This window comes from Protobothrops mucrosquamatus, unplaced genomic scaffold (genome assembly GCF_001527695.2).
Source record: "Protobothrops mucrosquamatus isolate PMUCROS unplaced genomic scaffold, P.Mucros_1.0 scaffold774, whole genome shotgun sequence".
Classification (NCBI taxonomy): Eukaryota; Metazoa; Chordata; class Lepidosauria; order Squamata; family Viperidae; genus Protobothrops; species Protobothrops mucrosquamatus.
The window spans coordinates 175,134-197,019 of record NW_015387042.1 but is presented as its reverse complement, the minus strand read 5'-3'; the positions used below and the strand labels follow the sequence as shown (position 1 = coordinate 197,019).

The window sequence follows — 21,886 nt, the reverse complement described above, 5'->3', positions numbered from 1 at the left end:
GGTGGGAGGTATCATCTCGTTTATTCATGCTGTGTGGGCGTTTTTCTATCTCAATGGCTTCTCTGATTATTCTGTTGTTAAAGTGTTCAGTTTTGGCGATAGTTCTGGTCTTTTTAAAGTTAATTTTATGTCCTGTGGCTTTAAGGTGTTGGACCAGGGAAGAAGTTGGTTCCTCTTTTCTGACTGAGTTCTTGTGTTCTTCAATGCGTGCATTTATTCTTCTCTTGGTTTGTCCAATGTACCCCCCATCCAATCAGAGCACAGCCAAGCTCCTTAACCAATCAGAACACACCTCCACCCAATCAGAACACAGCCAAGCTCCCACCCAATTAGTTCAAACCCCACTGGCAGTTAAAAGGAAGAAACAGCTGCGATCACACATTACTCCTAGAAGCACGAAGCTAAAAACACCAGTCTGAAGATGACGAATGGGACTTCGTCGAAACGTCGCCAAGACACTTCCAATTTTACACGGGAGAAAACCCGAATAACCAAAGACCTACATACAAACACCCGCGAAAACCTCAGAAAACATATATATATATATATTCGAATACGCGCGTGTTTTTATATACCTACTATTATATAGATGTCACACCTGTGACAGGTAAAAACATGCTTTTTTTGAAAAACAGCGCCATCTGTTGGCTGAGTGAACGAGAGCCACAGCAACGCGTGGCTGGGTACAGCTAGTGTATGTATGTATGTATGTATGTATGTATGTATGTATGTATGTATGTATGTATGTATGAAATAGCTTGCCCCCAGAAATCATGGGCGCTCCCCAACAGAATATATATATATATATATATATACATACATACATACATACATACATACATACATACATACATACATACATACATACATACATATGAAATAACTTGCCCCCAGAAATCGTGGGCACTCCATCACTGGAAATTTTTAAGAAGAGACTGGACAATCACCTGTCTGAGAGGATATAGGTTCTCCTGCTTGAGTAGGAGCTGGACTATTCTATTCCTATTCCTATTCTATTCTATTCTATTCTATTTCATCTGCAATGCTTAGTGACAGCAACCCCAGCAAATTGCAGTTATAACTTGAGGACTACCTATAATATGTATTATATACTACCTATAATACCCTGGTGGGTTTTAGCCGGTTTGCACCAGTTCGGCAGAACCAGTAGCTAATTTTTTGTTGACTTTGGCGAACTGACTGAAGCCCTAGCCCTTTTTCGCAAGGCCCAGAACTGCCTTCCGAAAGTGCGTGGATGCCACTTCTGGAAGTCCGTTCTGGGTCTCGGTGGCCCAGGCCCAGAACGGACTTCCGGAAGTAGCATCCATACAGAGAACCAGTTGTTCATGTATTTGAATCCCACCACTGGGTAGCCCCTATCTCTAATAGTGTCTGCTATCCACTAGAGCTGAGCAGAATGGATGTACTGGGGGTCTCCTCAATTATAAAGTGTCAAAGGCCTCATTGGCATGTCTTCCCTGTTCTGGCATTAATTCTCTGGAACAGCATTGTTTTTATTGCTTCCCTCCTGATGATGTTCAGAATGGCATTGAAAATCTGGCTGTTCTCCCAGGCCTTGGAGCAGAATAGTGGGTGAGCCATGATAAGATTTATTTTGTTAAAAAATGTATGGTTTCCTGGATGCATTTCATCTATTTTTCTTTTTTAAAAAAATCAGTTTGACATTAGCCTTAAAGAAACAAATAAATTAATTAATGTTCAGTACATTAACATTTAGATTAAGAGTAGGGGCAGCATTTTGAGCAAATTTCTTTGTTTAGAATGGTTAGCCCCTTGTGCAGTTAATATTGGGGCCACTAAATTAATTTAAATGTAATTAAATTGGAAGAAAAAAATCTGCTTCTGAAAAGTAAGGCTTGTCTTAGGATGGTTCCTTGTTTGATAAATTCAGTTAGCAGTTGTATTTACATTATCCCAGAGAGATTTAAAATATGGTATCTTGTTACTTTGGAATCTGTTTAATAAAACAGATGCTTTTGCATTATAGTAAGCTTCATAATACAGTGCTTACTCGTTCCTTTGCCACTGCTATTAATTCCAACTACTCTTGGAAATTACTTCATGGTTTGACCTGGGCAAGATGTTCAATTTGTGATTCTTGTTTACTTTTTTGAAAGTTGAAACAAGTTTTTGACATAGTAAGAACTTTACATTTTGGCACAACAAATTAGATCTATATTTTTTATATTACTATTATCAAAAAAAGTTCTCATGAATATTTATCTATCATTTAATCTTAGATATATGTTCCTAGCAGATTGTAATTAATTTACTTCTTTTTACCTAACTTTGAAGAAGGGAAAAAAATGGAAAGTTAAGTATGTAAAGTAGTACAAGAAATCCAAATTTCTAAATACTCAAGATTCCCAAACATGAGATCCCCTGATGTTTATATAAACTTATATTATGTATCTACTTGTTATGCTTTTAATGTTTTCATAATGATAATAAATAAGATAGAACCACTTAGTATATTACAAATGTTTTTATAGAGCTCAGCTGCTGAATACGTTCATTATTACTTAGAATTAACAGTAATGGAGGACATCTGTTGTGTACATATGCCATTCAAGAAGAAGTGCATATTGAGAGTTGATGCAAATTGGTTAAATATGTGCCTTTTATAAAATGCTAATTTGTTATTTTTAAGCTTCTCCTAAAAGGAATAATGCATTTCACTTATGCAGCTTCTCTTTCAGTATAGTTAAAAGAACATTTTTTTCCTCACTTTAAATGTTACATGTTTTTAACTTGCCCTCAAGGCTTACCTTTTTTTTTTTTTTTTTTTTTTTTTTTTTTTTTTTTTTTTTTTTTTTTTTTTTTTTTTTTTTTTTTTTTTTTTTTTTTTTTTTTTTTTTTTTTTTTTTTTTTTNAAATACAGTAATTTATTTATTTACTTATTTATTTATTATTTGTTTGCATATTTTAGAACTTTGCCAAGAATATATTTGCAATTCTTCAGTCAGTCAAAGCTAGAGAAGAAGGCCGTGCACCTGAGCAACGACCAGCACCAAATACTGCACCAATGGTAATACTGCAATAGAAAATAAAATCTTACTTTAAAAAAATAAATAAATAAAATTGGGAATTCTTTCTTTTTTATTTGCCTTCATTTTTCTTTAATCAAAGAAAAAATGTTATGTACATGTATTTAATTGTGAACTACATACTGTATTTAACACTTTACTATGTGTTTTGTCATGGCAATTGGCTTTGGTATATTTTATACAAATTAAGTCAGTAGAAATAATCACTTTACTTAGGAATAAATACTGTATGCATGAGATTTCAAAATAAATGCTTTCCTAAGAATGGAGGAACTGAAATGTATTGAGCCTTTAGAATGAACATCTACACTCTTCAAAGTTTATATATAATTTGCACACCTAAATTCATAGTGCTTAATTAGAAATTATTTTGCTGAAGGATACACACACACACACACACACACAAACACACACACACACATATATATATATATAAATAGAAATAAAATAGTCCGAGCACTAGGATAATATTAAAACAAAAACTGTTTAATACAAAAGCTAAAGCTAAGCTTTCATTGGCCAACACTGCCGACATCATCAGAGCACAATACAAGATTACTGGGAGTCCTTTTTATATTGCCGGACGGCTCTGCGCCCGGCTTCTCAATGTAGTCATCGGTCTGTCCGTTCTCTCTACTTGGTTTGTTTTTAAAGGGCATGCATCTCTTGCTGTGTTGGTATCTTCTGAGGTTACTATTTTCTTTTTCCTGGGCTCAATCACTTTCTTTCTGCTAGCATACGCCGGTTGCTTTCACTTGCTTGCACTTCCCCCCTTTTTTGGTTCTATTCCGGGGTCCATCTGATCTTCCTTAACGGGGTTGTGCACATGTGTGCTCGGGGGAGGGGTATATTGAGTGGATCCAGGCATCTATCGGTATTCTCTGATGGATATGCTGCTACGTGTGTTCTCCCACTCCGGAGCGCTGCCTTCTTCCGTGAACCTCCGTGGGTATATTGATCCACTTCTGGTTCTTCCCCCCATCTTAAGGACCTTTACTGCTCAATCGTTCATTGGGTTTTTCGAGCCCCCCTTCATCGTTTGCTAATTCATAGCATACCAAACACTTAAGATATGGGAAAAACAACACCATAGTTCACAACGAAGGCAATTTGCACATCCCCCACAAGATCAGAGGGAAGAGGAGATGGAGGAGGTAGTCCTTTTGTGCGATAACGAACTCAGAACATATCCTACAAGGGGAGTAGAGAAGACACAAAAAACACTCCCCATAGACACTCCAATCCACCCCACAACAAGGAGAAATAATGATGGATGCGAACAACACGGATGGCTGGATGACAACCCACGGGGCACCCGCACCACGACCCCCGCTAACAAGAGGGGAGGGACGAGACACTCCACCGACGACAACAAAAAAGAGATCCATGAGCAAATGATGGAAAGCCACGCCACGGGACCCTGCACGCATGCAAGAAGGGCAAAATGATGAAGGGGGGATCGAAAAACCCAATGAACGATCGAACAGTAAAGTACTTTAAGATGGGGGAATGACCAGAAGTGGATCAATATACCCATGGAGGTTCACGGAAGAAGGCAGCGCTCCGGAGTGGGAGAACACACGTAGGAGCATATCCATCAGAGACTACCCTGATAGACGCCCGGATCCACTCAATATACCCCCTCCCCCGAGCACACATGTGCACAACCCCATTAAGGAAGATCAGATGGACCCCGGAATAGAACCAAAAAAGGGGGGAAGTGCAAGCGAGCGAAAGCAACCGGCGTATGCTAGCAGAAAGAAAGTGATTGAGCCCAGGAAAAAGAAAATAGTAACCTCGGAAGATACCAACACAGCAAGAGATGCAAGCCCTTTAAGAACAAACCAAGTAGAGAGAACGGACGGACCGATGACTAGATCGAGAAGCCAGGCGCAGAGCCGTCCGGCAATATAAAAAGGACTCCCCAGTAATCTTGTATTGTGCTCTGATGATGTCGGCAGTGTTGGCCAACGAAAGCTTAGCTTTAGCTTTTGTATTAAACAGTTTTTGTTTTAATATTATCCTGGTGCTTGGACTATTTTATTTCTATTATATGGATTTATTCAGGATTCACATTTTTGGTATAATTAGGGATATGTATGTATGTATGTATGTATGTATGTATGTATGTATGTAAAAAAGACGTTGAGACTCTAGAAAGAGTATAGGGAAGAGCAACAAAGATGATTAGGGGACTGGCGGCTAAAACATATAAGTTGCTGGAATTGGGTAAGTCTAGTTTAATGAAGAGAAGGATTAGGGGTGACACGATAGCAGTGTGTCCAATATCTCAGGGGTTGCCACAAAGAAAAGGGAGTCAAGTTATTCTCCAAAGCACCTGAGGGCAGGACAAGAAACAATGGATGGAAACTAATCAAAGAGAGAAGCAACCTAGAACTAAGGAGAAACTTCCTGACAGTTAGAACAATTAATTAGTGGAACAACCTGCCTCCAGAAGTTGTGAATGCTCCAGGACTGGAAGTTTTTAAGAAGAGACTGGATAACTGTTTGTCTGAAATGGTATAGGGTTTACTGCCTGAGCAGGGGTTTGGACTAGATGACTTCCAAGGTCCCTTCCAACGTTATTATTGTTGTTGATGTTGTTGTTATATAAAGAGAGGAGTGTGTGTGTGTCTTCGCTCAGTGACCACTTGTTAAGCAACCAAAATTATGAAGACACTGAACAAGGAAACTTATAACCAGTGTTAGTGTGATATTCAGAGTAAATTAGATTGAAAATTAACTTTCTTTGAAGGTATCTATATATTAAATGATTTGTGTGTTATCTATACTATTCAGGCATAAATATAAAATGTTTGCAAATAAATGTAACTGATACCAAATCACCTTTTCCTTTATTTTCAGGATCCAACTTTAAGAAACAAGCAACCTATTCCAGCTGCCTATAACAGATATGATCAGGAAAGATTTAAAGGGAAGGAAGGTAAGAGCGTACACCACAATGAAAGAAACACATACATTTTGAAATTTTTGGAGTTGCCAGTTTTGACTCTAGAAAATAATATTGAAGTAATCAAAATAACTAAATGCCAACTTTATCATTTTGTTTTTATTTTCACTATACTTATTGTTTGCTGTAATGATACTAGAGCTCGGTATTCTCCTAAATTTATGCTTTATACAGTATTGATTTAGATGCAATCCCAAATCATCTTTCTACTTCACCTCTGCTAAAAACAGTGAGCAACTGGGGGAGGAGTTGCTTTTTTGGGGGGGGAAGTATGAAGCAGAAAAACCAGAGTGATCTTTTATGTTTTACTTTTCTATTAGTGATATACAGTATCTAGGATGTTTTAAGTTGTTATTCAACAGAATCTTGCCTTTATACCACATGCATATAACACTCTGATTTTCAGAAAGCATAACCATTAAATTGTTCAAGTTCATCTATTGTCATTTTCCTAGTGTATTTGTGTATATATGAGATGTGACCAGTTAGCTGTTCTATATTGCAATCATTCCTTGAGAAGCTTATGGATGATTGATAAAAGCTAAGAACTGAAAAGAAGAAGATTCTGGAACAATATCCATAATATATATTTTATTTTATTATTTTATTTTCACACAACAGCTGGGAAATAGGAAGAAATTGTTTCAAAATCAAGCAGCATATATTTAATAAAAAAATACCTTCTTATTAAGTCAAAACTATGTACCTTTTCTTCTATGCTGTTTTAGCAAATTCAGTTCTATGTGCTTATGTGCATACAGATGCAAATAATTATATATTTCCAACCAATCATTTGTCCAAATGAATGTTTTTATTTTTAAACTTATTATTCTGGGCCTAGCCATATAAATGTCCTGCTTGCCTTATTATCTATAATACTGGTAAACTAGCAAGGATTTGGTGTGCGCATAAATAGTATGGTATAAATAACTTTGTTCCTTCTATTTGGAATATCTGTCAATTCTTAACCTTTTTTCTCTGTGAAGAGTAAAACGATGATTTGTACATTATTTATAAACATAGATAAAACTGGTGAAAGAAGAGGGTGGTTGGAATGAAAAGTTCATAGCATCATGGTGCCTTAAAAATACTGATTGCTTATTTTATTTTGGTGAACAATTTCATTATTATTTCATTTTTCATCGGTTGGGTAATGGTGATATAATTTTATGTTATTTTTTATTATTATTATGGCCCCATACTTAAGAAATTTGTACTTGGGCAAGTCTATACAAGGCAGTCATGTTACTTCAAGGTTGGGCTTATTCCACCCAACCTTTAATCTCAGTTGCCACTTAAAGACATCCATCTTGGTGGAATGTGTTTGAATTCATGTATTGTTTTGCATTGTTTTATATTTTTACTGTATTGTCACCTGCCTAGAATTTTCTATTTGAAGCTGCAAATAAAGAAGCAAATAATGTTTTAATCAATGCAATGAATGTACCCTTGCTGCATTTGTGACAACTTGAAATTAGATTTTCAGAATACATTTGTAAATTATTGATGTATGTCATGGATGATTTATTTAATCAGTGGTCATGTAGTATCTCATAGTCTTTCAATACTGATCCAAGATTTTGCATTCTTTAGAAGTTTCATATGCAACTTTTCTTTCCATTATGGGATTTTATATTTGATATTTTTAGTTGTGATTCTGTGCCATAATTTATTTTTAAATATTATAAATTCTGCAAGAATTTGTAATTTTTTAAAGTCCCTTCCTACTCAATTCTATGTACTAATTCAGACAAACACTATTTTAAAAGATTTTAAAAGATCAAATATTTTAGAATATAAATGTCTATGGAGATTTTCAGTTCTCCAGGTCATGGTTGTCCTAAAGGTGCTTTTTCAAGAGGCAACTGGACTTCCTTGTTTTTTCTTTGAAAACATTTCGCTTCTCATCCAAGAAGCTTCTTCAGCTCTGACTGGATGGTGGGGAATGGAAGGATTTATACTCCTTGCAGACAGCTGGTCATTTGTATTCTTTTATTGTATTCTTTTAGAGTTGATGCCCCTGAAGACTTTCCTGTGTCGTCAGGGTCACCTGAGTAGTGCAAATGGGTGTGAAACCTTCTTAGAAGTGTTGAAAGGATTGTGTTGTAGACTGGAGATTGATGATGTGGTATTCTTCCCCTCTCTCATCATTTTTTAAAAAACACATTTTTAAAATTGGGGGATTGGAATAGTTGCTACCTAATAAAAATAATTTTCATTCTATGGCACACCAAATGTATGGAAAATGGGATTAATTGTAAAAACAGTACAGACTTACAGTACAGACATACAACTATCATCTCTTGTTTTACTGCCCTCATTGTCAGTGCTGCTGTTGCTGCTTTTACTATCTTGTTACTTCTGTATCTTTTCAGTACTATATTATCGGTAATTTTTATCTCATCTTCTCATTCCATACAAATTAATTCTAATAGTTTTCTTAACTGCTTTAAATTTTGTTTTTATCTTCAAAGCCAGTTCAAACACTCATCTATGGTTTTATTTAATTGTTCACTTTATGAAAAGTCATGTGGTGAAGCTGTACAAGTACAAAATATTATAATGAATGCAAAAATAGATAGAAGGAAAAAAGGATAAGGAAATAAAAAGCTCCATATTTCTTTCAGTCAGCTATTGAATATGTCACATGGACGTATATTTGCATGTGCTCAGTGGAGTAAAGCAGTCTATTTAAGATACATTAAAATTGTTCGTCTGTTAGATCCTTGTCAGCAAGCTAAGATTTTTCTCTCAATGTTTGAAGATGGAGTTTTACCCACATTGGAAGAAAGTCCTTGTGTGCAGATTTTTTTATGTTTCTCTGTATACATGAAATCAGCTTTATCTACATAGAAATAAGTAAATGAATTGGAATGAGGGTACTGGGAAGTTTGCTTTCTACTATGGTGGCCTCAGCTATTAAAGATCAGTAGCGTTGAGTTTCTTTAGCCTCATTCTGACTTGTTTCATGTTTTTGATGGAATAATAAAAAATGGTCTGTAGACATTCAGTATATAATTTATAGCAGTTATTTTTATAAGGTTTCTATGTCATATTTTCCTTGATAAGGATTCTGCCAAGCAGACAATCCACATTTTTATGACTGAACAGTTTGTGTGAAACATTGAAGGATTGTGTAAGAAATATGTACTTTATAGTAGGAGTCCCCAACCACAAGACTGCAATCCATTACCGAGCTGTAGCTTATTTGGAATTGGGCTGCATGTGTGGCTGGTCAGAGTGCGTGTGCACGCAGCTCAACTTATGCTAGTAGTGGGCCGGTGCGCACGTGCACTGGTGTGTCCCAGCCCGCCATTGCGGAAGTTGAGCTGTGCGTGAGGGCACCAGCCTGCCATGCATGCAGGGGCTGCATGCGCGATGAAAAGAAAAATCCAAATAGGAAATTCTCCAGTACGGGAGATGGAGAATTCACAGATGAGTTTTCATTGGATGCCTGCTCTTGAGACCAAGTAGTCAAACTTGACACGCCCCCTCTTGCTGTCCAGTCTTTAACTTGGTCTCAGCTCTTGACGACGTGTCAGGTTTGGCTCTCAGTCAAAAGCAGGTTAGAAAGCCTATTGTGAATTCTCCCTTTCCCTTAAAATCCCTTTTAAAACTCCTAGTTACCTAATTGAGTTTCCCCTTTAGAATTTTTTAGCAGGTGCGCACGTGCACTGGTGTGTCCCAGCCCGCCATTGCGGAAGTTGAGCTGTGCGCGAGGGCACCAGCCTGCCATGCATGCAGAGGGGCTGCATGCGCGATGAAAAGAAAAATCCAAATAGGAAATTTCCTATTACATCAAACTTATATAATTGCAAGTTTTCATATTTCTTAGAAACATTCAGCATTTTCTCTGATAAACCATTCTAAAAAAATCTCAAAATCTTACAAGTATTATATAATATTGGTTAGCATTGTTTTTATTAACTAGTTAAATTCTTAAAATAGCACTAAGCAATTATTATCATTCTAAATTGAGAGCAATTGCACTGATAGTAGATTATGGAAAATGGCTTTGGTTACCTCAGCAAAGTTCTTCATGATGCAAAGCCAACAAAATTCTTATCTCTTCTGGCAAAGATAAGGCTGTAGGAGATTGTAGCAGAGAATAACTATTTTGCTTTGCTTTTAAAAGCAAGGTGATCATTTTGCTCCAGAAACTGGTTTCAGAAGGCTCATTCACTTGCCAAATTAAGCATCTCCTTGAGGATCTTCACAGTTGTAGATTACACAACCCTATGGAACATATTACTGTTCCATTGTGAGACAGAACTTTAAAAAAAGTACCAGTTCTAACACCAGGACAATAGTCCAGAAATTTAAGATTCTCCTGTTTTCTTAAATCCAGATACAGATAAAATGTTCACTGGTGTAATATTCAAGCCATGTAATGGTTAATTCATTTGATAAATACTGTGAAGAACAAGTTTCCAAGTCCACCCAGATGTTTTGCAGGGGTGAGCCTGTGTGTCTTCGGGACTGGCTGGTTAATAGCTTGGCTCAAGTCATTCTGAAACTTGGTATCCTCTATCCATTGTCTGATGTCTTCTTTAACCTTGTTAGGTCTAGAAAAAGCTGCAACTGAGATAATATAGAATATGGGACAATCTTTGAAATGTTCAACCACGATTTATGCAATAATACTACAGGAATTAAGTTAAATTTTATGCTGGGACTCTGGGGTACCCTCCTGCACCCCAGGTCCACTATGCCTCACTGGCCACTTTAAGGGCCTTCATGTCACCTGGAATGACATCAGAGAGTGAGCCAATATGATTAATAAATAAATATTTGATTTCAAAGGATTTATTTATTTAATTCCAATATTATATTGTTGATACCTAGATATCCATGTCCATATTTAGTTACATACAGATCCTACAGTGAGGTGTGTTATGTCAACTAAAATAAAATTTTGATTTGTTGTCTATAGTTAGAAGCCATAGTTTCATATGTTTGATGAAACAGACATTCGAAGGCATGATGACAATTTTTCCATGTTTTGCTCGTTTGTACTTAGGAGGTAGAATGTGTCAGTTCAAGCTTGTTCAAGTTATCACAATCCATGACTTCCTGATAAATTACTGTGCTGGTTTAATTATGCTGATGATAAAGCAGAGAATAGAAGGAATCAAAGTGAGCAATCAAATCAAATCTAAATTGTTAAATAACTTCAAAATAAGTTTTCCTTATGGCTTTTAGACAACAGTCAGAAACTAAATGGTTAATTCAGCCAAAGGGAACATAGTCTTTAAACTCCTATAAATTCTCATGGCCAATTCTAACATATTTCACCAGTTTTATATCTATTATCATAATTTATTGTACACCAGCCTATTCTTTAGTAAGAATGGTAAGAAAGAATTCTTAAGGGAGGTTCAGTCTGCTAGTCTTACTTAGAGAAAATACTATTTCTTATCATATTGTTGAAATAAATGTGCATACATATTGCAAGCTCATCTATCCTGAACAATTACCTGCAATTTATGCTTTTGAATTGTTGAATAAAATTATCCAATGCTTTCTGTGATATCAACACCAAGAATTATTATTTAATGGGGGCCAATATTACGGTTCATCGCCAGGTTTAGTTTAATTGCTCTTTAAAAAGTTCTGCCTATTCACAGCTTTAGACAAAGGATGTTTCATTACTGATACCAAGTCTGCTAACCACCCTGTCTTATAGCCTATTTGTAGAAATAAATCCAGCTGAAATAGAACTTTGTGTATAATTATAATTGCAATTAATTTTGGGGTCAGTCATAATTTAATTGTAATTACATACAAGTGTGCCACCCTTCCTTCAAGAAAGGCATCCTCTATATGTGCACTTATAGTAGCTCAAATGTGCCAGAAACTGACTAGTACTGTTAGCTAGGAATGCTACATATCATATGAGTGGGGCCACAACAATAACTTCTACTCAAAGAGTAAGGAGGGTGGAATTATTGTTTTAGTTGAAGGGAATGAGAGAAAAGCATTGAATGATTTTCTGAGAGAATGGGACAAAAGTGTAGGGAAAAAGTAGCCATTCAGAGATCAGGTAGTTCTTGACTTACAACAACAATTGGGAGTAAATTTCCATCACTAAGCAATGCAGTTGTAAAGTGTGACTACGTTGCTTAGTGATGGCAATCCCTGTAGTTTGAGTTGCTGTCATTAACCGAATCTTATAATCATTATTTGAGGTGACTTCCTGCCAGGTTTCCACAACTAAGTAGGGAAGCTGGCAGGAAGTTGCAAGTCCCAGGTATGGGAGAGTTGCAACTCTTAGGGAAGGGGATGCATGAGGATGCAAGGGAAGTATTCCAAGCCTCAAGGAAGGTGCAAGAGTTTGAGAAAGGAAAGGGTAAGTGTGTGCAGAGGTGTAAGGAAATGTTCAAAGTGTGAGAGAGGCACAATGAGATTTAGGGAGGCTGCATAAGAGTGCAGGGAAATACAGGCCTGGAGGAAGTGGCAGCTGGCCAAGACTGCTAAAGGCCCTCGACTTCTACTTCAGCCCCAGTGCTGTCACCACCATTGAAATGTGCCACTGTGCAAGCCAGCAAAAAGGGCAGAGATGGGAAGAAGATAGGTTAGGGGGAGAATTGAAATTTCCCTGCAGTCGTCTGTGTGAGAGTAAATGGAGAGTTTAGAAAATGGTACAACATTAAGAGGAATTAAGATGTGGTCCAACTAGATTTCAATTTACAACACAATTAGATAATTGAACAAAGTGGTCCTTAACCAAGATGCCCATACTACTGCTTCAGTAAATAACCGCAATCCCAACATTTCCAGATGCAGTCCTTAAGTGATCACTTGGATTGTTAACCAGATGAGTGAAAGAGCTGTCTGCTAAGTTCAGCTTCCTACATGCACAGAAGGGATCTGCTGTGATAGATTGCAGGAAAGGAGCTCTGATATTTGGGAACTGAAGAATGTTTCTCCACTTGCTGAAAGAGTTTAACTCTCCTCTGTACACAGGAAGGAACAGTGGACAGAAAGTATGGAGCTTGGATCTTTGGGATCTGAACTCTGTTTCTCCATCACATCAGAGGAGCTGATTCCTTTCTATGTGCAGAAGATGACTGCTCTTTTATTGCAGAGCACTTGGCAATCAGTTGCAATCAGGTTGTCAAGCATCCAGGTCATAATCATGTGAATATGAGAGGGACAGTGCAGTGTTTTATAACAGTTAGATGTGCTTTATGGGTCGTAAAGCACCCTTTCTACAGCTATCGTAACTTTGAACATAGTTCAGTGATGGTAAGTTGGGGAATACCTATAATGTTTTATGTATGCATTAAAAGTATTTACAGATAAATATATAATGCCACCCTGAAGATCCAAACTCTGTTCCGTGCATGGATATATGCTAGTTGGGGACATGAATTTATCTCTTGTTTTATATACAAATTTTGCCATATTGTCAACTGAGAATCTGAAACAATAGATTATCTGAAAAATAATGTATCAGAGAGCAAGATAGTTAAGGAAAATGGAGTAAACAATTAGATGCTGGAAAAAAACTAGACCAAATAAATGTATTTATGTATCTTGGTACCACTTACTAAAGATAGGAAAATGAACAGGAAATTTTAAGATATTCTAATGCTAGTGGAATTCAACAGCATAAATATATAAAATAAGTAAACATGAAAAAAAATCCACATAAGATCATTGAGAAGAATTGTGGAAATATGTGGCTTTGTCAAGCATAAAATTTTAAAGTAATATTTATTTATTTGGGTAGATGGATACTCAGAAAATGTACTTATTGGAAAAATGCCATAGAGGATTTCTGGGGAAGGTATGGCAAATTGAAAACGGCTCTGTAAAAACAGAATGAATGAGCACAGCAAAGACCAAGGAACTAGTGAGTAGACCAATTTCCTTGAATCTTTCCAGAAAAGGAGAAGGTAGAGATTGCCCACATGTGTCCCTCAGGACAGTGATTTTCTGCCAGAAGATAATGGGATCAGCTGTCTTGCTACAACTACGATGGAGATTTTAAAAGTTCGCAAACCTATCTTTCCAATCACTTTTGGAAATTTTCTATTAACTATTGGAAAACTATTAGAACAGGGGTCTCCAACCTCCGGTCCGTGGACCAGTACTGGGCCGCGGCATGCCAGCAAATGGTCCACACAAACAAGCAAAGCCCCATCTGCAAGATACAGGCAGCACACAAAACCACACACCCTCTGGTCCGCAGAAAAACCTCTCTCCGTGGAACCGGTCCCTGGTGCCCAAAAGGTTGGGGACCTCTGAATTAGAAATCTTTACAATGAAAGGATTGAAAATTCTTCATCATGTTCATTGAGTTTATCTTCAATTCTGAATTAAAAAAATAATAATTACAAGCTTAAAAATTTGGAGTTTGTAATAAACAACAAAAAGCTAAATATGATTTGATCAAAGAAAGTTATAAACAGATCCAGGGACCAGATATATTTGGAAAATAGATTTTTTTTACTATAATATTTTAGAATTAACTATAAAAAAAATCATGTCTCCTAGTAAACATACTTATCTTGACTATTCTGAATGAAATAGATGAAATTTTAATCAACGGATACTGGAGGAAAATACTGTGACAACATAGGGAACATTAAAAGAGATCTTTAAAGAATGGAATCAGATGTTGGAAATTACAATAATTACAGTGTCAACATTGTCAATAATGTTCTCTGCTTTTATGGGTAGACTGTGCCTAAAAGATGTTAAGGAAGGAATGACAGATGTAGAACAAATGCTATTAGATGAGGTAGAGAAAGTAAGGAATGTGGAACTACAACTGACAGACCAAAAGAATGATTTGGAAAAGTATATTTTACTGGATATAGGAAAGAATCTGGCTGAATTTTTAAAAGTTAAAAAGGAATTATAAATGATAAAACCAAGAGAATGACCTGAAAAATATATATTTTTAATTGAATTTACAAAAGAGGCTTCTTAAAGCCTTGAAGAAAACTGCAATTGGATAAAGAATTGAAGAGAAATAAAATCCTATGACAATGTTTAATTGAATTAAAGATTAAGACTGTTAGAAGTTAAAGGAGGGAATATAAAATTGGTTTAACAAGATTAAAATAAAACATTTTTTGTAGTATTCTAGCAACTCTTTCTGGACTTTTTTTTTTTGCTGACATCAGGTTTGAAAAGTTGATATTTTATGGATTTTCCTATAGATAAAGAATGGGACATGGGATGAAATTTACAGGGGGTGAAGTTTATATTTCTTTATACCGGTACTTGTGATAAAGATTGAGCTCCCTTCCCTCCCCTCTCCCTCCCTCTCTTTGACTGTACTTTTTATTCTTTTTTCTCTTCCCTCTCTTTTTGGTTTGTATTGGTTTGTAATTATTATAATTAAAATTCTTAAATAAAAAAAAAGAATACCATGGTTCATTGATGTGAACATATAAATGCAGGAGAAATCTTGAGTAAGTTCCAGACAACTCCAGAAAATAGAACCCAAGTAGTAGGATTGATTACAATTTCTTCCCTGTTTATTTCTTTAAAAACACTGCCTTAATCAATATAAGACAGCTTCTTATGTTCATATATTCACTCAAATATATATTCAATTACTAACTGTTTCTAAAATCCATTTACGTTTCCAGTATATCTAATGTACTGTATTATTAAGTGCACTTTAAAATAGATAAAATTGGCCTTAGAAGCAAATGTTCACTATATAAAACATTACATTCTGAGGCATGCCTTAAACTAAAGATTAGATGGTACGATGAATAAACCTGTAAATTTAGTTCCATTAGCAAGTATTAAATGCAAATGGAAAAATCAGTTGTTAAGCATGAGAACAGTAACTGATTATGTGTCATATCTAAACACTTTTGTATCTTTGATTAAGAAAGTCATAATACTGAAATTTATATAAACTTTTATAACTTGTTCAGATAAGCTACATAAATTTTCTGGCATCTGAGTCTACACAACTGAATATGCTCAATTAAGAGATGTTTGAAAAAAATGCTTTAACAGGTTTGATAATATTTATAGTTGTTGAGGGTTTTTAACTTTATAACCTTATAAAGACTGTTCATTCAACAAAAAGTTATGTAAAATAGTAACTTAGATGCTGGTAAAAGGCTTTCTAAGTTGCTGTCAAAAAAGACTAAGACTATCTTGTTCTTAGCTTATTAATGTATTCTAAAATCATAGTATCCTAGTCTTTATTGTTATTCAGATGATATTTGGGGAAATGATGGCAAAAATAATTTTTAAAACTGGTAAATTTCTTATTATAAGAGGCTGAGAATTGCTTTGAAAATACTGTTTGACATCCATTTTTTCTTGATTTGGGTTGAGATTGTGGTATTCGCTTTTCTTTAGTTTTGTTGTTGTTTAAGCTGGTATATACTTCTTGCATGTCACAACCATGTTTTAAAGAATGGTACTGTGGGTCATAGTTACCTTATAGAAAGGGATAGGAGAAACCTGGAAGAAGTCATTCTGTACTACAAGTATTACTTTTAGGCATTTTTCCTGTTAGGAAATGAGATACTTTTTTCCAGGAAAACTTCTCATTTTCTAGGAAATATATATATTCATGAAATTGGCTATACTTGTTGTAAAATATTGCCTTATTTATAACATTGTGATGCAGATAGTGCAGCATGACATACGTTGCTATTAACCAAGGAAGGCGGACTAAAGCAACACTTGATTGACACAGCGGCTAAACATACCCTTTTTTGAGTTGATTACAAAAAATGTATGAACCTTTTCATTATGATGTCTAAATTATAGTTTATGGCATACAGAGCACATTTAGAGTTTAAGAACATAACTCGGGGACTTTCACAATATGTTTTCCATGATAGATATGGTTGATTGCCAAACATTTGTCAGAAGTTAAACTGGTAAGGTTGCTCGCTACTACCCTTCCAAAACTCAAGATACACACATGCACTTGTGTATGTGCTAAGGGTGAGCATGTGTTTGTATGTTTGTGTATGTATGGCTGGATTACTGTGTTCTGTAGCAGCTATTCTTCTGCAAAGATAGGATTTCTAGATAGTTAATATTGCAATCAACAGTATAAATTGTTGATTTCTTGAAATTTCTGCCATTGATGGTTGCTGAGTTCAGGGATGGTATACACTCAAATATCTGAAGAGTAAAGAAACAAACCAGTATATGAAGTCTGACAGTCACCTACCAATTTCTAAGAATGCTTTAAAAGGCTGCAATTTGCTTAGCAATATAATAACTATTTATTTCAGTTAATGAATCTAAAAAAATTCTAAAACTATTACTGGAGATGGAAGAGAGTAGAAAAGCAAAGAAATGGATTACTAATATCCATTGTTCCAAACCACCTGAACTTTTAGTTTGTTTGAGATATATTTAACTATCATAAGAATATTGTTTCTCTATGTGGCCTTTTTTCCTTGAAAACAAAACCAAAGTTTACATTGGATCAGTTTCCTTTATTGTGATTTGTCTTAGTTGCTGTAGGATTTAAATATGAGAATGCTCATTAAAACTTTTGGGTTTTGTTTTTGTTTTTAATTTCATAGAGACGGAAGGTTTCAAGATTGACACTATGGGCACCTACCATGGAATGACTTTGAAGTCTGTAACGGTAAGTAAACCATATTGGCTGAGTTTATTTGTTGCAATACTGTTTGAAAAAAAATGTTCAAAATGCATCTTACAGATGTATGGCTTTCTACAATGAGAAATGTCTGTGTTGCATGGCAACAAATGTAAATTATCCTGAGACAGACTTGAATACAGCTAAGGGTATATGTTCCTTCTCCTTTGACATTCTTGAATTCTGCAATTCATTGGGAAACCATTTTTTCCTGGAAAGGTAGAATTTGTAATAGTATGATATTTATAATATATTCTGACATGTAACAAATGATCAGGTTAAATAACAGCAGTTGCATATAAATGAACGTTCTTTCAAAAGGACAATTTGTGTTCATGTTGTCAATTTCCTGAACAGCTGAAATCAGAACATTCTTAAAATTATGTTTTAGCCTGAGTTTGTCTTAAGATCTCTGTTTTTATGGAAGTGAGCTTAGTGTTCACAAACAAACGCTATTTTGATCTCCATGCGAGTAGGATAGATGATACAGAACTAATATAAAATCCTCATTAAAGAGTTTTGCCATCTGTATACCTACATAACTGATGAATAGACACCACTACCAGTCTAAAAATCTGTGCATTTATTTTTTGGTTTACTTTCACTAATTGGAATATAAAATAATGCTTAGAATATTGGTTTTGACTGTATCAAAACCAATTAGTGTTAACCTGCTTAACTTTCCCATCATGGAAAATAGACTTTTATGTCATTTTCAGTCTTCCTGTAGTTCAGATTGTAGACTTTTAAAAAAGCAAATAAAACTAAAGAACTAACCAAAGTTTTGACCTAGCTTGTGTACTATGTGGAATACCAACCAAAATATTCTTAGATATCAGAAATAAAATATTTTGTTGGGAACATTAATTATTTTCCATATATTAGTGATAACCATAGGCTAGATACATGAGTGGTTAGGTTGCTTAGATTCTGTTAATGAAAAACAACAAAAAATGTGGTATTATACAGTATATGATCATTCTGTTTTCTCAAACTTGACCCATCCATATCTACAGATTGCAATTGTTATGCAGACTGAAGGAAATATGAATTGTAATTTATGTAACATTAAAATGGATAGTGGTTACTATAATTCATATTCATAATTCTCTTAAGATTTAGGAACTCTCTGTGAATTAGCTAATAAATGTCATTTCATAATTGCAAATCACTCTTCCTGAATTTATGGTTTACTTTTATGTGCTTATTATATGTAATAAGTATAGAAAATGATTATGTTTAGCTTCAATTTTGCAAATAAGTCTTGAAAATCTTATTCTGCAGAATGTAAGGATTTGAAGGGCTCTTGGAAATCATCTAGGCCAGGGGTAGGCAACCTTGGCTCTTTTATGACACGTGGACTTCAACTCCCAGAATTCCTGAGCCAGCATCTGGGAGTTGAAGTCCACAAGTCATAAAAGAGCCAAGGTTGCCTACCCCTGATCTAGGCCAATCGCCTGCCCAGGGCCAAAATTCATATTACTATATTATCCACGTCAGTTCGCATCCAGTATCTGTTTAAATATCTCCAGATTTGAAGAATCTGTTACCTGAGGAAATCTGTTCCATAGTTGAATAGTTCTTACAGTTAGATTTTTTTTTCTTGATATCCAACCAAAACCTTCATCCTTGTAATTTAAACCCATTGTTCTTGTCATGGATTCTAGAACAACTTAGAACAAATTTGTCTCCTTTTCTACATGGCAGCCCTTTAGGTATTTGAAGAAAACTATTGTATCTCTCCACAAATGTCTACCCTCCAGGCTAAATATGCACAGCACCTCTAATGTTCTCTCATATTTTCCTTTCCAGTCCTTTACTCTATTGATTATTTTTCTGGATATACATTTTTAATATCTTTTGAAAAATATGACATCCAGAAATGGACAAGTATTCCAGGTGTGAATACTGACATCTCTTCATCTTGACATTATACTTCTGTTGATGCAGTTTAGGATTGCATTTGCTTTTTTCACAGTTTTGTCACACTGCTGGCTTATGTTCAGTTTGTGATTCATCAGAAAAACCAGATCTTTTTTATATGTTCCCTGCCTCTTTTATCCTACACTTTGCATTTTTATCCCCGTTGAAATTAATTTTCCTAGTTTTTGGTCAGTGTCCTGCTTTTCAAAATCCTTCTAAGCTTTCATGCTCTCCTCCCATGGTGTTTGCTATCCTTATACTTTTACAGATCATTCACATATTTGATAATCATTTTCTAATCAGTGTCGTTTGTAAATAATTTGAACATGATTTGCTATTTATTTATCACTTCCTTCCCATTTGTCACCAAGCCATTGATGTACACTCATAGAATTCAGCTGTTCCACTGACTCTGTATTCATCAAATAGTAACATAATCGAGCCCATATTTTTCCATCTTGTCTACTAGGATCTACAGAAGACTTTGTCAGATGCGTCAGATGCTTTGATAGAGTTCAGACATTCTTGAAGTAAACTAAATTGGTTGTTATGTCAAAAAGGAGATTAAGCTTGTTTGCCTTGACTTGTTTTTGATAAATTCAAGTTGCATTCTGCCAAGCACTCTATTTTTTTTTAAATGTTGCATACCAACTCTATTAGAATTGGTAATCTAATATAGCATTTTGCCCAGTAATGACACCAAATTGGTCAGTTACCGTTTTTCTCCTTTTTGAAAATAAAAACATTTGCTTCTCTAATTTTATGGAAGTAAATTTGTCTTTGATGATTTCTCAAAGTTCAGAGAAAGGGGCTTCACAATGATGACCACAACATCCTTCAAGACTTTCAGATGTAACTGATTTGACCCTGGCAACCTTTAAGATATTTAGGGGGTTTGTAATATCTCTTTGTTAATCTTGTGTTACCACTGTTCGCTTTTTCCTCATTTTTGCTTGGTCCAGTGGAATATAGTTCCCCTTTGTGGATAAAAGGTATTTGGTGGCCTGCTTCCTTGGCAACTTCATTCATTTACCATTTCTTACATATGTTATTTGTTATTATTGTACTTCTTAGTTCAGCCGAAAGCTTCCTGGTCATCCATAGACATGTCCTAAGTGCACCCAGCATTTTTTCCAATCAATGGAGTGGTGTGTGATTATATTTTCGATATCTTGTTTTTAAGATGTCCCCATCCTGCCTTCAAAGATATTTGTCAATGGGTTCTCATTTAATACTTTTCTAAGCTTGTTGGAATTGGCTTTCTTGAAGTCTACCATGTATATTTATTATTTTTAGATGGATGTCGCACAATGAGCCATATATTTAACTAAATTTGGGGTTTTTATCTCCCTATTAAGTCTTTCCCAAAGACCTAAGATAGGGAGATGTTGTTTGATGGTATTAAAAGTATTGCTTCAGAATGTAAATTGTTCCAAGTAAAGTATTATTATTATTTATTTATAATATTAGCATACAGTATGTAAAAAAATGGGTTTAGGAAATTTTGATATTGTTTACAAAGGTCAACTCAAAGAAGCATTTCGTTAGCTTGTCTGGAAATGCACTGAAAATTAGAAACAGTCTGACCTTTTTACATTGGTATTATGTACATTGTTGTACTTTTTCAAAAAGTTTAAACTTAGAAAAATTTAGCTGTTCTTTATCAGTCAATCTTTTATGTTTAAATATTGTAAACTATATTTTCAACCAACCAAAAATGGCAGGGTTGAAATAAGAAAATTTAATAAAGCACAGTTTTATAATTTAAATATTTAGGCAAATTCAAAGTTGAATATTATATTGGGATATTTGTAGATATTTTAAGACTTGATCCATCGTTTCACATTGCTAAGTCTTAACTAAATGTAGTCCTAACGGGTAAAATTATGACCTTTAAACTGTAATATACTTTTAATATCACTGAGTAAAAATTGGACATCCCTCCTGTATATTATTCCTTTTACTGACGTAACTACAGTGGCTCTTACATTTGTTTTTCCCTTGGAATACTGGAGATTTCCGTTATGTTTATATAATTATTATTAGACTATAGATTAGATTATAAACAAAAGACTATTCCAGTTTACAGATAAGTAAAGATTGCAGATCCTTTACCTCACATCAGAATCATGGGAGGTCTTATATCTGTAAAATAATAGAATAACAAATTATTTGGGTTGGAAGGGATCTTGGAGGTCTTCTAGTCCAACCCCTGCTCAATCAGGAATGTCTGCAGCCAATTCACACCTCTTTTCCTCTCATGTAGATTCAGGCATTCTCTTAACATTTACACTTAATACAATTTGTGAAGTGATC

The 21,886-nt window shown here is 35.0% G+C and overlaps 1 protein-coding gene across 1 annotated transcript in view; it reads left to right on the top strand.

Moving 5' to 3' along the window:
• CDC73 (cell division cycle 73) overlaps nt 1-21,886 on the top strand; it is a 100,712-nt gene that overhangs the window by 23,157 nt on the left and 55,669 nt on the right. Inside the window, exons 8-10 of the mRNA XM_015818632.1 lie at nt 2,951-3,049; nt 5,934-6,012; nt 17,571-17,635. Coding sequence (XP_015674118.1) covers nt 2,951-3,049; nt 5,934-6,012; nt 17,571-17,635 — 243 coding nt within the window. The remainder of the gene's footprint in view (nt 1-2,950; nt 3,050-5,933; nt 6,013-17,570; nt 17,636-21,886) is intronic.